Source organism: Labrus bergylta, chromosome 2, assembly GCF_963930695.1.
Source record: "Labrus bergylta chromosome 2, fLabBer1.1, whole genome shotgun sequence".
Lineage (NCBI taxonomy): Eukaryota > Metazoa > Chordata > Actinopteri > Labriformes > Labridae > Labrus > Labrus bergylta.
This window is the reverse complement of record NC_089196.1, coordinates 14254794-14268259: the sequence shown is the minus strand read 5'-3', so window position 1 is coordinate 14268259 and position 13466 is coordinate 14254794. Positions and strand designations below refer to the sequence as shown.

At 41.2% G+C, this 13466-nt stretch overlaps 1 protein-coding gene across 2 annotated transcripts in view; it reads left to right on the top strand.

Moving 5' to 3' along the window:
• The window catches only part of arb2a (ARB2 cotranscriptional regulator A), a 145415-nt gene that overhangs the window by 56231 nt on the left and 75718 nt on the right, over positions 1-13466 (top strand). For both annotated transcript variants that reach the window (XM_065965385.1, XM_065965387.1), the window contains exons 7-8: positions 2157-2375; positions 12972-13091. In XM_065965385.1, the coding sequence (XP_065821457.1) occupies positions 2157-2375; positions 12972-13091 (339 nt within the window). The remainder of the gene's footprint in view (positions 1-2156; positions 2376-12971; positions 13092-13466) is intronic.

Sequence of the window (13466 nt, the reverse complement as noted above, 5' to 3'; positions counted from 1 at the left end):
CTTATTTCTACTTCTAAAATGTTTCACTTATTTGTCTCTTTCCTCTCTTTTCTCTTTCTCTCAATACTTCTTTTTAAACTGGGCTATCCTTCTGTTTGAATGTGAGTGTCTCTGAATGTATCTGTTTGTGTGTAAATGCCTCTTTGATATCTGAAGGCAGAATTAAGACGATAGATCCACATCCATTACCTCTTTACCTCCACTTATTACATGGCACAGATTATAAAACAGGTTTGGAGAAACTTCATCTGGCTTGAATTTGCAGACACTTTTTTCAAGTCATAAATCATTTTCAAAATTATCATTAGACGTGTTGTGCCTTAGAGTCATTATCTAGAGTCTAATATGAACCAGAAAAATCTTTAACTGCTGTATGAAAATTTAAGATTGTATTTGTAGTTTCAAAACGGATTATTCAAATGTTATATCTGGCAATTTGATCTTGTTTTCTTAATTCAATTATATTTCATTCAAGTTTTACATCATGAACATGTCAAGTGCTTGATGGAGAGGCTTGTCTGAATTTAAAAGGAGTGAGAATCAGACTAATTTTATAATCTGAGTAAGTGAGAAAGTGTCAGTTTGACGTTGTCAACACACTGCAGGTGCTAAGGGAAGGGGTGTGTGGCAGGTTTGATGCCGATGGGCACAGGACGTACACACACTCATGCAGCGTCAACAGAAAAAACAAGCACATTGTGTTAACACTTATTAAAGACGAGTCGCCTTGAGAAGATAGTGTGTTGCTGTATGTGTGTCTGTGTGTGTGTTGCAGAGGAAGCTCAGCACTGCTTCCTAACCTTACTCCTTCTCACATTTTCTAAAACTTTTTTTTTTTGTTTTTGTCCAGACTGATATCTTTCATTGCCGTGTTTTCTTAATGTGTATATACCTGTATGTGTCTGTGCATTTGAGTTTGAGTCTTTAGTGGAGTGTGTGTGTATTCACAATGGGGGTTGTGTGTGAAAAGCACAACCAAAGTGAAACAGGAATCCATCCATTTCCTGCTTTAGTTTCTGAGTGCTTGGGACAATAAACACAGTTAATTAAAAAGGCTCCAAGTTGAAGAAGTCACCCAAGGCTTCAGGAAAACTTCCTTTTCTCCACAATCAATTTCCCCTCAGTCATTCTTTTCTCCTGATAACATTTGTGTTTTTGCTTTCATTTTACTATGACTCTTCTTTTCATTTTTGGTAGAAGAAGTGCACTATTCACAATTTATAATATTGGAAATTTATATTGGAAATTTATATTTCCAATATGTTTTTTTTAACCTTTTTAAAATGTAAGCTGTAGAAGTTGTAAGTCCTGCAGTACGCACAAACAAGCATACATGCAAATGTACGTCTGCATTTGTGGCTAACTCTTTTGTTGAGTGATGCTGGGATCAATAGAGTTGGATATTAAGTGACACATGGCCTTTGGAGTCACTAAATGCTACTCTCCGACTGAGACAGCTGTAGCTGAATTCCAATTCCCCGGTTGTTTCTCAGGCTTCTCCCCACGGTGACACTCGCTCGCCCGTCCCTTCCTCTGCCATTTCTTTCAATCTGATTTTAAATCTCCCCCTACTCACCTCACAATTTGTCCTTTAAATGTTTCTTATGATTATTTTGGGGATTTCTCAGTTACAGTGCTCTTTTTAAAAACACAATGAGCCAGTATACACATAGACTGGGAATTAATGTCTTTGAGCTTCAAAGCAAATTGAAATGCTTTGATAAACCTTCTTTAACTCTAAGATTTACAAAGTGAGTATTTTGGGGGATTTAAGTAAAAGAGAAAACTAAATAACACTGTTTTGCTTAACTAGGTTTGTATTGAAAAATTTCAGAAGGAAAATCCAAACCTTTGTAAAAGTTGAAAATAAGGAAAAACACAAACTACTTTAGTATTTGTAAAATTAATATATACTGTATATGTTTGCACATATTGACCCTTTTGCCACTAAAGGTTTGCTGCATTACTCCCTTTTTTGAGCTGCTTAATTTCAACTTTTTATTTTGCACAATAGGCTACTTTGTTTCTACAAATAGTCTTCATTAAAATAGAAATCAATTATAAAGACAATTATAGATATTTTCACATATCTCATGAAGGTATCACATGGATTAATTTAAACTTAACTACACGTGTTTGTTTCTTGTCTGTTTCAGGAAGGCTACGGCGTGATGGTGCTCAACCCCAACGAGAACTACCTGGAGATGGAGAAGCCAGCCAAGTCTTCTCCCCTGCCCTCCCCCACTGAACCCTCGGACGAACCCGCTGAAAAAAGGGAACGAAAGGACGATAAGGATGGCAAAAAGAAGAGAGAGTTCTATGAGAAGTACCGTAACCCGCAGAAGGAGACAGAGACCGAACGGATCCCAGTACGGGTAAGTCGGGGAGGGAGGGAGGGAGGGAGGGATGAAGTGATGAAGACAGCGAGGAGAGACAGAAAAGGAAGGTAGAAAGGAAGCGATGGGAGAGCCGGGATGGAGGACAGAAGGAAATATGTTCATCAAAAGCAGACATGATGGGGGAGGTGGACAGAGTGACAGTTTAGGGTCGTGGGAGGAGGTAAGAGAAGAGACATAAGTGAGAAAATAAGAGGGAGGGAAGCGGGCTGGTTTGGAAGCGGCAGAAGATGCAAGGAAGGTTTAGGAAGGTGGGAGGCGGCTAGCTTAGGAAGCTATGGAAGGAAATGTTAGGTAACGAGGGATGATGGGAGGATGGGAGGCAGAGGGAGAAAGAGAGGCTCTTGTGTGGTCAGCCTGTGTGTGAAGAGGTTGGCCCTGCTCCAGTCGCCTCTCAGTGAGCAAGTGTTAACCACATGGCCACCTCCCTCTCTTCCTCTTTCCCTCTCTCTCTCTCTCTCTCTCTCTCTCTCCCTCTTCCTCTCCCTCTCTCTTTCTCTCACTCAGATGGTGGGCTGGTCAGTGCAGCTTTGGCCCTTCACTCTTGTTGACCGCTGGGATTATTATCTCCATAATACACACTCTGCAAACACACTGCAACATTCTTATCATGCCACACTGACTGTACACCCCCTAATAATACACACACGTACTCTTATATACATATACAAAACACACACACACACACACACACACACACACACACACACACATACACACACACAGGCTCTAGGTTCTGTTTACCTTGTGGTAATACAAAGAAAGTCACCCTTAGCATAAATCTAGTTCAAATGTGAAAATAAATATAGACAAAGAGATGAGATATTAAACAATGCTGTCCTCTTCACAGTCAGGTCCAGTTTTTGGGCGTTCAGAATTTGTAGTCTCCATGAGGGCCAGACACATTTTTTAACTTCTTAGAAACCTCCCTCTCAAGAATATTTGAAAGATTAAGGATACTCCAAGTAAGACTGTCCCATCACACAGATAAATGAGAGTAGTGTCAAAATTCACTACTATCATCTCTTATTTCGCTTTTTTTGATCGGTGGCAGTAGTGTCACAGTGATGCATGTACGTGTGTGGGTGTCTGGGTGTGAGTAAAATATGTCAGCCCCTGGTGTCTGACAAGGCTTAAGATTGCTGTGGTTCCAGCGGGTGGTGTGGTGTAAGCCTTTAATGCAGATTTTTCCTTCACACACACTCTAATAAGGGATAATTAGCCGCAGTTCTGTCTGACTGACACATTTTCTGTACATGTCTGCCGGTTTCCCCATCATACAACTGATGACATGCTATACACTATATGACATGAAGATCATAGGAAAATATATATTTTTTTATTTTTTACAGAAATTAAGTCAAAATAAGCAACACTTTTGCCCCTTGTATATTTATTTTTATTTTAAGTCATATAACTTTCCCTTCTGAATTAAATTCTTGATGACTTCATGACTTTTACATACATCACCTTCAACTTCAACTTAATCTTTTTACCCCTGAGGGAACATTTGTTTTGCAGCTGAATTGAATTGAGAAACGTAAAAAAAACTCAGGCAGAACTCAGTTAAGAAATATAAACCATTAAAAACAATGGGCGAGGTATTAACAACTTGTTTTCAAAGTAAGTTTGAAATATACAGCTGTAGCTCTTCTTTTAATTCCCTCCTCATGCCTTAATGTTAGCAGTGTTAGAGCATTAATACAATCCCAACCAAGGGTTTCCATATCTTCAAATGTAGCATACAACAATATTGCCATCTTGCATTCAACTTGCCAGCATAATGCATGCAGGACAGGGTCAGATGAAAAGAGACAAAGGCGATTTGCTGCACTTGTGTGTCTTTTTCGAACAGCAATGTGTTGGACAAACTGTGCTTTTTTACATCCCCATGAGAAATAAGTCAGGACAGAAAACATAATGATTAACTGAAGGAAATCCCCTTCCAGCCAAGTGCCACGCTAAGTCCCTTTTCTGCATTTAAGAAATGGAAAGATATATGATTAAGTGAGCTCTCGATGTCTGTTATTTCAGTCCAGCACGCTAATACAAAATGATCCTCATTAACCAGAAAAGTCTGGGTCATGCAGAGGCTTTAGCTATCCAACCAAATACACTTGTCCTTAGATGCAGAGATTGCAAGACTCGGGATAAAGATTAATGAGTGAGCAAGTCGGCCCTGTGTCGGTGCCCCTTGAATTTTGACCTTTGACCCAGAAGTCAGCGGGATGTTAGTGTGTGTGACCTTCCCTAGCGCCCATGCCATCTCCTACACCGTCTACTCTCCAATGCTCTGCCTCTGTCGGCCCCAGAGTGAGCTGTCACATGCACACCCGCACACACACGCAGAAACACACACACAGCTATGCAAAGGCACACACAGACCACCAGACAAAAGAGTTAAGACGTGGAAAAAGAACTTTGGTTGTGACGTGTGTGTGTGTGTGTGTGTGTGTGTGTGTGTGTGTGTGTGTGTGTGTGTGTGTGTGTGTGTGTGTGTGTGTGTGTGTGTGTGTGTGTGTGTGTATTTTTCTCCTTCATCTCTGTTGCCCAGGGTGGGTGGTGGTTCAAATCAAACCTCTTTAGTAGGGCTGTTTTCATCTCCTTTTTTTATACCCGCCCAGGACCCGTGCACACACACACACACACACACACACACACAAACACACACACAAATCTTTTTAAGTCCCAACACCTCACACTCTAAGTCCCGCTGAGCTGCCAGACCACCTGCACAGAACCATTCAGAAAGACACACTCGTATATAGATACCTTATCTCCTTATAATTTAATGAAATCAATGATTAGACATAAAATAACCAACGTTGAATTACCCCCTGTCTTTCTTCATATTTACATCCATCAAACCCTTAAAATGACATTGTGCATTTCACTTTTTACAACATAAATTCACTGAAACTAGCACTCACACATACACACACCAGGCCCCTGATAGAGTTGAGTTGATTAATACGCTTCCTTACACACATTAATAAGCTCTTAACTGCTTTTAGGATTCTTACTTTTTAGCCTCTGGTTCATAGTGTGCAACCTCTCAACCTTATCTAATCCCCCTCCTCTCCTCTCCTGCAGATCACACACCACTGGGCCATGTTTAGGGGGATGTTGGTGGAGCAGGGAGATAGAAAGAGATGACAGAGGGAGGGAGGGAAGGATTGAACGTCTGATCGGAGGGATGCTGATGAGGATAGTAGGAGGATGAAGGGGGGTGCTCTCTTAGCACTTTGCCATATAGAAGTTTGGGAGTTCACTTTACTTTGAATTTTAGCAGTAATCCAGTTAGCTATTTTCTGTCAGCCAAGCGGAGGAATGGCAGGAACAAAAGGCACATTCATGGGCTTAAGAAGCTTCCAAAGAGTTCACCCAAGGCTGGCTGGCTGGGATTAGGCCAGCAGGGCCTGGAAAGAAGAAGGGGGAAAAAAGAGCAAAGGGGACAAAAAACAGAGCTTGGGCATTCTTAAAGCACCACTTATTTTTTATAAATTACTAGGATATTCTTCTCCTTTTTCTCTTTGAGTTTTTATGCTTTTTCTATTTAACATTTTACTGTGCATGTTTCTTAAACGTTCTGAAATATACATAACAACGAGCCCCTTCCCCGACAGCATTATGAAGTTTTTTCTAACCTACTTCATTTAGCTTAAGTTCAAATATATATATATAAAAGTTCTCTGTAATTGAGATTTTTTCTTTACAACCAAACAACCAAAGGAGAAAACATTTTTTTTGCTACTAAGAGTACTAGATTTGCAGTAATGTTTTATCCCCTTATAGTAAATGTATGTACCTATCATTTTTTTTATCATCAGGGTAGATCCAGGGGGCTGGTATTGTAACAGGTCTTGGTGGCCCTTCTTGTGCCATGGAAGGGGTCTTGTTCTCCACATACTTATCTGACTTTTGTGGGTTGTACTTTGTATGTTTCCTAAAGGAAGGAGCATCCATTATTTAGGCCATGCTACTCCGAGACCCATTATTCCCAGCTGCAGCTGTCCACAGGGGCTGGCTCGGATCCTTGTCCTTGTCTGTGTTAAGCAGCTGATGTCCTGTTTCACCATGTTCACACTATACTCCAAAATGTCCTGAGCATTCACTAACGTACACTCACACACTGACATCAACACACCAAAACTTGATTATAAACATTAAGGTGTGGACACACAGGCACACACACACTGGTAATTGCATTTGACATGCTGCTGCAGTGTTTCTCTATTGGACTGGGTCTTTGCTCTTTGTCACCTTCACCCCTTTGCCCCAATTTGTGGCCCACAAGCAATTATACAGACAGGGTTTATTCGACCTTTGACCCTTGGTCGTGCCAAGAAGTAAGGCTCAGCATATCCAAGGACAGGTAGGGACTTGATTAACCTCTGAACTTGGTCAGAGGAGAGGTCAATGACCAGGGCAGGAGGGCAGCTCACCTGCTTGCTGCAGGGAACAAATTGGCTAGATGCCATATCTGTATTTTGGTGTGTATGTCCGTGTGTGAGTGGTAGAGAAAAGTCTTTGACCTGTGTGCACACATGTTAGTATAAGCAAAGTGTTCTGCCGCAGTAAAAGCAACCTGTTGTGTTATGTGTTCCAACTTCTGGTGATTCTGTTCTGTTTGAATACCAATTCCAGGTGTAAAAGTTTTAAAGTGGAGGGGCTTTCCTAGAACTTGTTCTTGTGAGTTGTTTAACGTTTTTTTTGGACATGTGTTAATGTGTAGTACAAAACGTCAGACTGTGTACACATACCTGTGTTCATGTGTTTGCTTAAGGCAGAACCCGTGTAGCTGATCTCAGATCCCTGCTCCCAATCTTCTAGTCAGGTCAACCATCAAACACATCCATCCTGCCCTCCCTCACACCTCCCTCACCCACTGAGCTCCCTCTCTTTCTCTCTCTCTCTGTCTCTGTATCGCTCTCTCTCTCTCTCTATGCACACAGCTCTGTTGTGGATACAGGCTGACCCGAATAAAGACATCCACACGCACACACGTACACACAAACGCAGCACCTCAGGGTCATCCTGGAACAAACACAGCCTTGTCTGGCTGCCCGCTCTCCTTTGCCTTATGTCAATTAATGGCTCGCAGTAATTTCACCTGACAATCGGGGCGTCAGCGCAAGGCTAGCCGAGATGTCACAGCGATGACCTTTCTGGCCTGCAGCCGCTCTTTTCTAATAAAGAATCTCACAAACCCACAGCAACTTCCTTTGTACTTTGTTAATGAGTTATTGATTTGAAACAATGCCCTGGCAAATATTGTCAGAGCAGACTGACCCTGCCAAGGTCGCGCTATTTTATTGTATACAGTCGGAGCAAGTTAATCTGCACGTGGGATGATGTGTACGCCATAGTTTCTCTCTGTGCCTCTCTCTCTCTCTCTCTCTCTCTCTCTTTCTCTCTCTCTCTTCCTCTCTTTTACTTACTCCTCACACTGAATATTCCTTCATTGGGAAGTCAAATGCCACAACTACACACCCATTTCTCTCACTCTTATATACACATACACACACAATCATGCCCACACAGACAGTATGCTCCCCCTTGTTAGTCTTGTACACGTTTTTCACCTCGTTCTCCCTTTTCCCTGTCTCTTTCACACATCATTATATTCCCAACTCTCCATAGGTACTATACCTGCTAATTACCCACAATGCCACAGTCATTATTTTTCCATCTCTGCCGCTAATTTGCTCCATACCTTCCTTTCCCCCACTCCAACAGACCCATCAGCTCCCAGACAGCTTCTAGCTAGCCTCAGCTCTCTGTCTGATGGAGACGAGAGTAAAGAAGGAAACAAAGACAGAAGAGGGGTAGAAAAAAAAAGGGAAAAAATATGGCGGAGAAGTAAGTGTTTTGATAAGAATGCGACTGCAAACAGGTGTCATAGAGGTCCCCTTTTAAACTATATGCAGAGACATGGACACAAACTCACTTTATTAACCTCTATTCTTATACCATAAATGTTTAGCTTATTTAATAGTTGACCATTTGGTATATCAAATCAATTATATAATATCTAGGGCTGCTGGTAGGTTTACCCAGTATGTGACCAGTGAGTGAGTGTGTGTGTGTGTGTGCGTGTGTGTGTGTGTGTGTGTGTGTGCGTGTGTGTGTGTGTCCATGTTAGTGGGTAAGGCAGAGTGAATGAGAAAGCACCTGTACCTCCTTTACAGGAGGAACTCTCAAATAATAATGTTCTGTAATGTGTGTTATAACACCTTGCAATAGTTACTGATATTTTTTGCTAAGATTGAAACCAGCACTGCTAAAGCAAAACAGGCAAAACCTAATAAAGTTGTTTAGGGATCCCGTGACACTGTGCTGACACTCCTGGCTCCCACTGAAAAGCTACTGAGAGTAAAGAAAAAGTTTAATGGCTCTTATCCACTAGATTCCTTTTGGTCCACTCTGCTCAACATCTCCCACCTTTGAATTCCAGCTTCCTCAGAAGTTTTCTGCAGTCCCGCGAGTATCTGGGATGACCGAGGAGGAGGAGCAGACGGGAGGAGCAGGGAGGTCTAGAGTGGTTGTTTGTCAAGAGTGTGTTGATGTTGTTAGATTCATTGTTTCCTGTGTTGGTCAGACACTGGGTTTGTGTTGGCGTTGCGGCTGTTATTCTGGCTGCAGTGCTCTCCTCGGCTCTCCCTGCTTCTCATTACAGTGAATAAACATAGAGCAAGCATTCGACCGGACAACTGTGGAAGAAACAAGAGTGTGTGTGTACATGAGTTTGCATCAGTGTGCTTGCACATGAGCCTGCTTGTTTTTGTGTGTTCTCATAAGTGCATTGAATTATCTGTGGCTTTGGGATGGAGTGTAAGTTGTTATCTTTAGAGCAATGGAATGAGCTAATTCAAACAACTTGTTGAAAGTGAATATAAGAAGGCAAACACCTTAAACAAAGTGGTAAAATGGAACTCAAAGATGATAGTCCTGCACAATGCCATGTAGCAGGTTGTCTAGCAGTTTTAATAATGGTGTAAGTAATAAGACATTATCAAATGTCTTTTCATTCAGTAACAAGAACTTGTCCTTAGTCAGTAAACTACATTCTGGTTAACCATGTCACTGCCGACTCGCAGTCAAGCCAGTTGATGCCGTTGCGTAGTCCATCACCATTGGCTGACAGTTATGACCACAGAGTCCTCTACCATGGTTACATGTTTTTTTTATTTTTTAAACCTTTGATTTAAAGGTGCTGTCCCGCCTCACGCTGTTTAGTATCATAATGCACTGCTTTCCTGTCACTCTTCTCTTACTATGTCACAGTTAGTTTTGGGGTTTAGAGTTATTGTTTACTCGTTTTAAAAAGTTCACACATCCACCACAACTGCCCAAATCAAAACTTTCAATGTTCTTCCCAATCTTTCACAGCACTCTAGACTTGTTTATATGCCAATTGCTTTACTCTAATGCATTTATATATAAACACATTGTGTCATTGAGTGTACATCACTTTAACAAGCCTCAGGATAAAACTACTCACATAAAGTTGTACCATAAGAAACTGTGTGCATATAATTTAATGAGGATTGACGATAAATGCACTTTAGTTCTGTGTGCGTGAATATTGGTGTGTATTTCTGTGCGTGTGCACGAATATTTGCCAATATAATTGTGAAATCTAAATCCATGCTTAAGAGAACCAGTCCACCTCCTCCAACAGGCTGCTGTGTCTTTCTGTTGGACACGCATATACACGCTATACCATAATAATATGTTTCTTTCTTTCTCTTTTCCTACCTCGCACCGCCATTTTTATTTCCTTTGATAGTAGTAAGCTGTCAGCATCTGGAGACTGTCCCGTCCTAAGACTGTCTTGGGTGACGATTTTTGTTTTTTATTCTCGAAGGAAATGGTATGCATTGCTATGTATTGAGTAAACACAAACACACATCCAGTACACACCTTCAGATATCCCCTTGACAGTCATGGCTGAAGGATGTTGGCAACAGGTGTGCAGCTGGGATACTGTTCTGACAGTGCTGGCAGATGCACACACACCATACACATATACAAACACACACAAACAGTGAAAGAAATATATATATATATATATATATATATATATATATAAATAAATAAGGATAGTGTGTGAGAGCTGGTGACAGCAAGCCGGTCTCGCAGGGCGGCGTGCTCCACTGCAGCTAATTAACCCCGGGAAATAATTGCAACAATATGCAAATTCTGTTTAGATAATTCACTACACTGCTATGCCAGGTAGTCAGTCACTCTGGTGCCTGCTGCTGAGGGTGAAGGCAAAGAACCTGTGTTTGTTTGTGAGGTGATGGATTCTGTAGCACGACAGGACTCATCTATTACCATTAAGACATCAAACACACTTCTTAAAAGTATCATTGTTTTTCCTATAAAGAAAATTCATTAAAAAACTTGTTTTCATCTTTAGGTTGTCAAAAATGAAATAAATTGTATCACTCACTGCTACATGTCGTCCACAGTTGGTTTAAATCAGCTAATTTAACATTGAAAAGATTAATATTTTGATATCAATATAGAAATATTGACAAAGTAAATATACACACACACACACACACACACACACACACACACACACACACACACAGAGGCACAACAAGATGCCATATTCAATATTACGCCCTGACTTACAGTATGTCTTCATGTCATTAAATTGTCACTTAAAGATTGGGAGCGATGTGGACAAAATAGGAGTTAAAGGATTGTGCAGGGTGTGTAACAGGTGGCATCAGCAGGGGAGAAAAATGGGGAAGAAGAGAGGGTAAGAAGTCGTGAAGAGAGGCAGACTAATGAAAAAAGGTCTCAAGGATGAAGGGTGACATGGCGGAGGAGAGAGGAGGGCGACTTCAAAAGACTTTAATGTCACAGCCTTTCACACAGACAACTCTGCTCCAGCCAGCTCCTATGTGCATGTATGATTACATACACGTGCACACACTTACACACACACACACACACACACACACACACACACACACACACACACACACACAGAGCGCAGCAGTGATGGCAGAAGGGCAGGGCAGAGCCGAGTTGCTTGCTCTTGCATCACACTCTATGAATGGAGGTGGGTGCTGACACTACAACCCCCTCATGCTAATCTAGGAGTAAACACAAACACTCTGACAGGTTAATTTACCTCTAGACAAACACAGCAACAAAAACACACATCAGCACATCATCAAATGCTACAAGCACACACACACACACTTGCTTCCAAATTTGTGCCCACAGAAACACACATGCAAAGAACGTTTCTTTAAAGCACAAGTTGCCTTACTTTTGATAAAAACTCAAGTATAAACCACGTTTCCTGTAACATGTTTTCTTTTCAGTTTCTTAATTACCTACCTACAGGTAATAATTGTTAAAGATATTACGTCTGTGATCACATAGTATCTTTCTTCATACAACGCAAACACATTCCTAGAAACTAACGGGATAGCCTTGATGCCTCCTCTGTCCTTTACCTCATATCCCTAATTATTTGGTTTGGAGTCACATACTGAAGAACAGTTTGACACTCAATTAACAGCCTCCATGCTCTATAGGCCCTGTGTTTGTTTATTTCAACATATAATTTTTTATATACATCTGTACGCTAATTAAGAGAGCTATGTGTGTATGTGTGTGTGAGTGTGAAGAAGATAGTATTATGTTCCCAGCATAGATTTGTGATGTGGATACAGGTGTTTTTAGCCCACAGAGCTTAATGTGCAGTGTGGCTCCTTGTGGGAATGTATTGTAGATTTCTATTGTGAACCAGACAGTTTGATAGGAAATCAAAGTCTAGAATCAATGTCACAAGTTCATTAACGGATGCCCTTTTCTCGCCTCTACTTTTACTATTGTTCTTTCCAGCCCCGAATAAGCGCTTACATCTCTGGTTAATTAAACATGTGTTTGTTGTGTGTGTCTGCGCGTGTGTGTGTGTGTGTGTGTGTGTGTGTGTGTGTGTGTGTGTGTGTGTGTGTGTGTGTGTGTGTGTGTGTGTGTGTGTGTGTGTGTGTGTGTGTGTGTGTGTGTGTGTGTGTGTGTGTGTGTGTGTGTGTGTGTATATAAACGCGTGCTTTCAGATGAGAGTGGGAACCTATGTAAGGTTGTGACTGTGTGTATGGTTGCAAAACATTGTCTGAGTGTGTGTGTTTCTTTGATGCTGTTGTGTTTTCCCTTTGACCTTCCCCTAGTGTCTTCCCATTATGCCTCTACTGGTGTATAGACGGGCCATCGATCCAGCAACAGGGTACAAATTAAGATTTAAACGTTACGTCACCCAGCCTATTGAGTTTTACATTTAGGGCATTTGCAATATGCAAGACTTATTGATTCACTGAAATCACCTCAGGCCACAAGCACTTTTTGTTTTCTCTTTTAGACCTTTGTTTTTGTGCAGGTTTTGATGCTGTACCATTACATTTCTAAGAGTTTGATGACTCTATTGACGCTTCACTATCATTGGCTTGACACAGTTGTAAGGGTGTTGGTAGCCTTCAGCCTTAAAAGTTTGAAGTCTTTCTTCTTTGTGAGCTTCATTAAAATTGTCTTTTTTTTGTGTTGCAGGAAAATGGTTCCTCTGAGGAACACGTGCTTTACGTTTGGGACCACTTTGTGTCAAAAGCCGAAGCCAAGAATGTTTTCATCGTGGCCCACAGCTATGGAGGGCTGTCCTTTGTTGAGCTGGTGAGTGTTTTAGTTTTCCTCTTATCCTTCCCATACTGTACCTCCCACCAACAAAACGCCACACTGAGGCACACAAAACCCTCATGTCTGCACGATCACTCATACATGTTTATCTACATATGCAAACTTAAGTCTCAAACACTCACTTCCACAAATACAAAAAAATAAAAATAAAAAAATAAAAAAATAAATGCCAAGCAGGACTTGCACCGGACACCTCACGGAGACTGGCAGCAGAGTAACAGTGTCAAGAAAATAGTGGAAAATTAAATAGACAACATTTACTTTGGTGAAGTTCAACCTCTGTAAACAATCTGGTTCATCCTTGTCCTTTGGCTTCTATACACCTTATTTACACATCAACAGCAGAAGAAC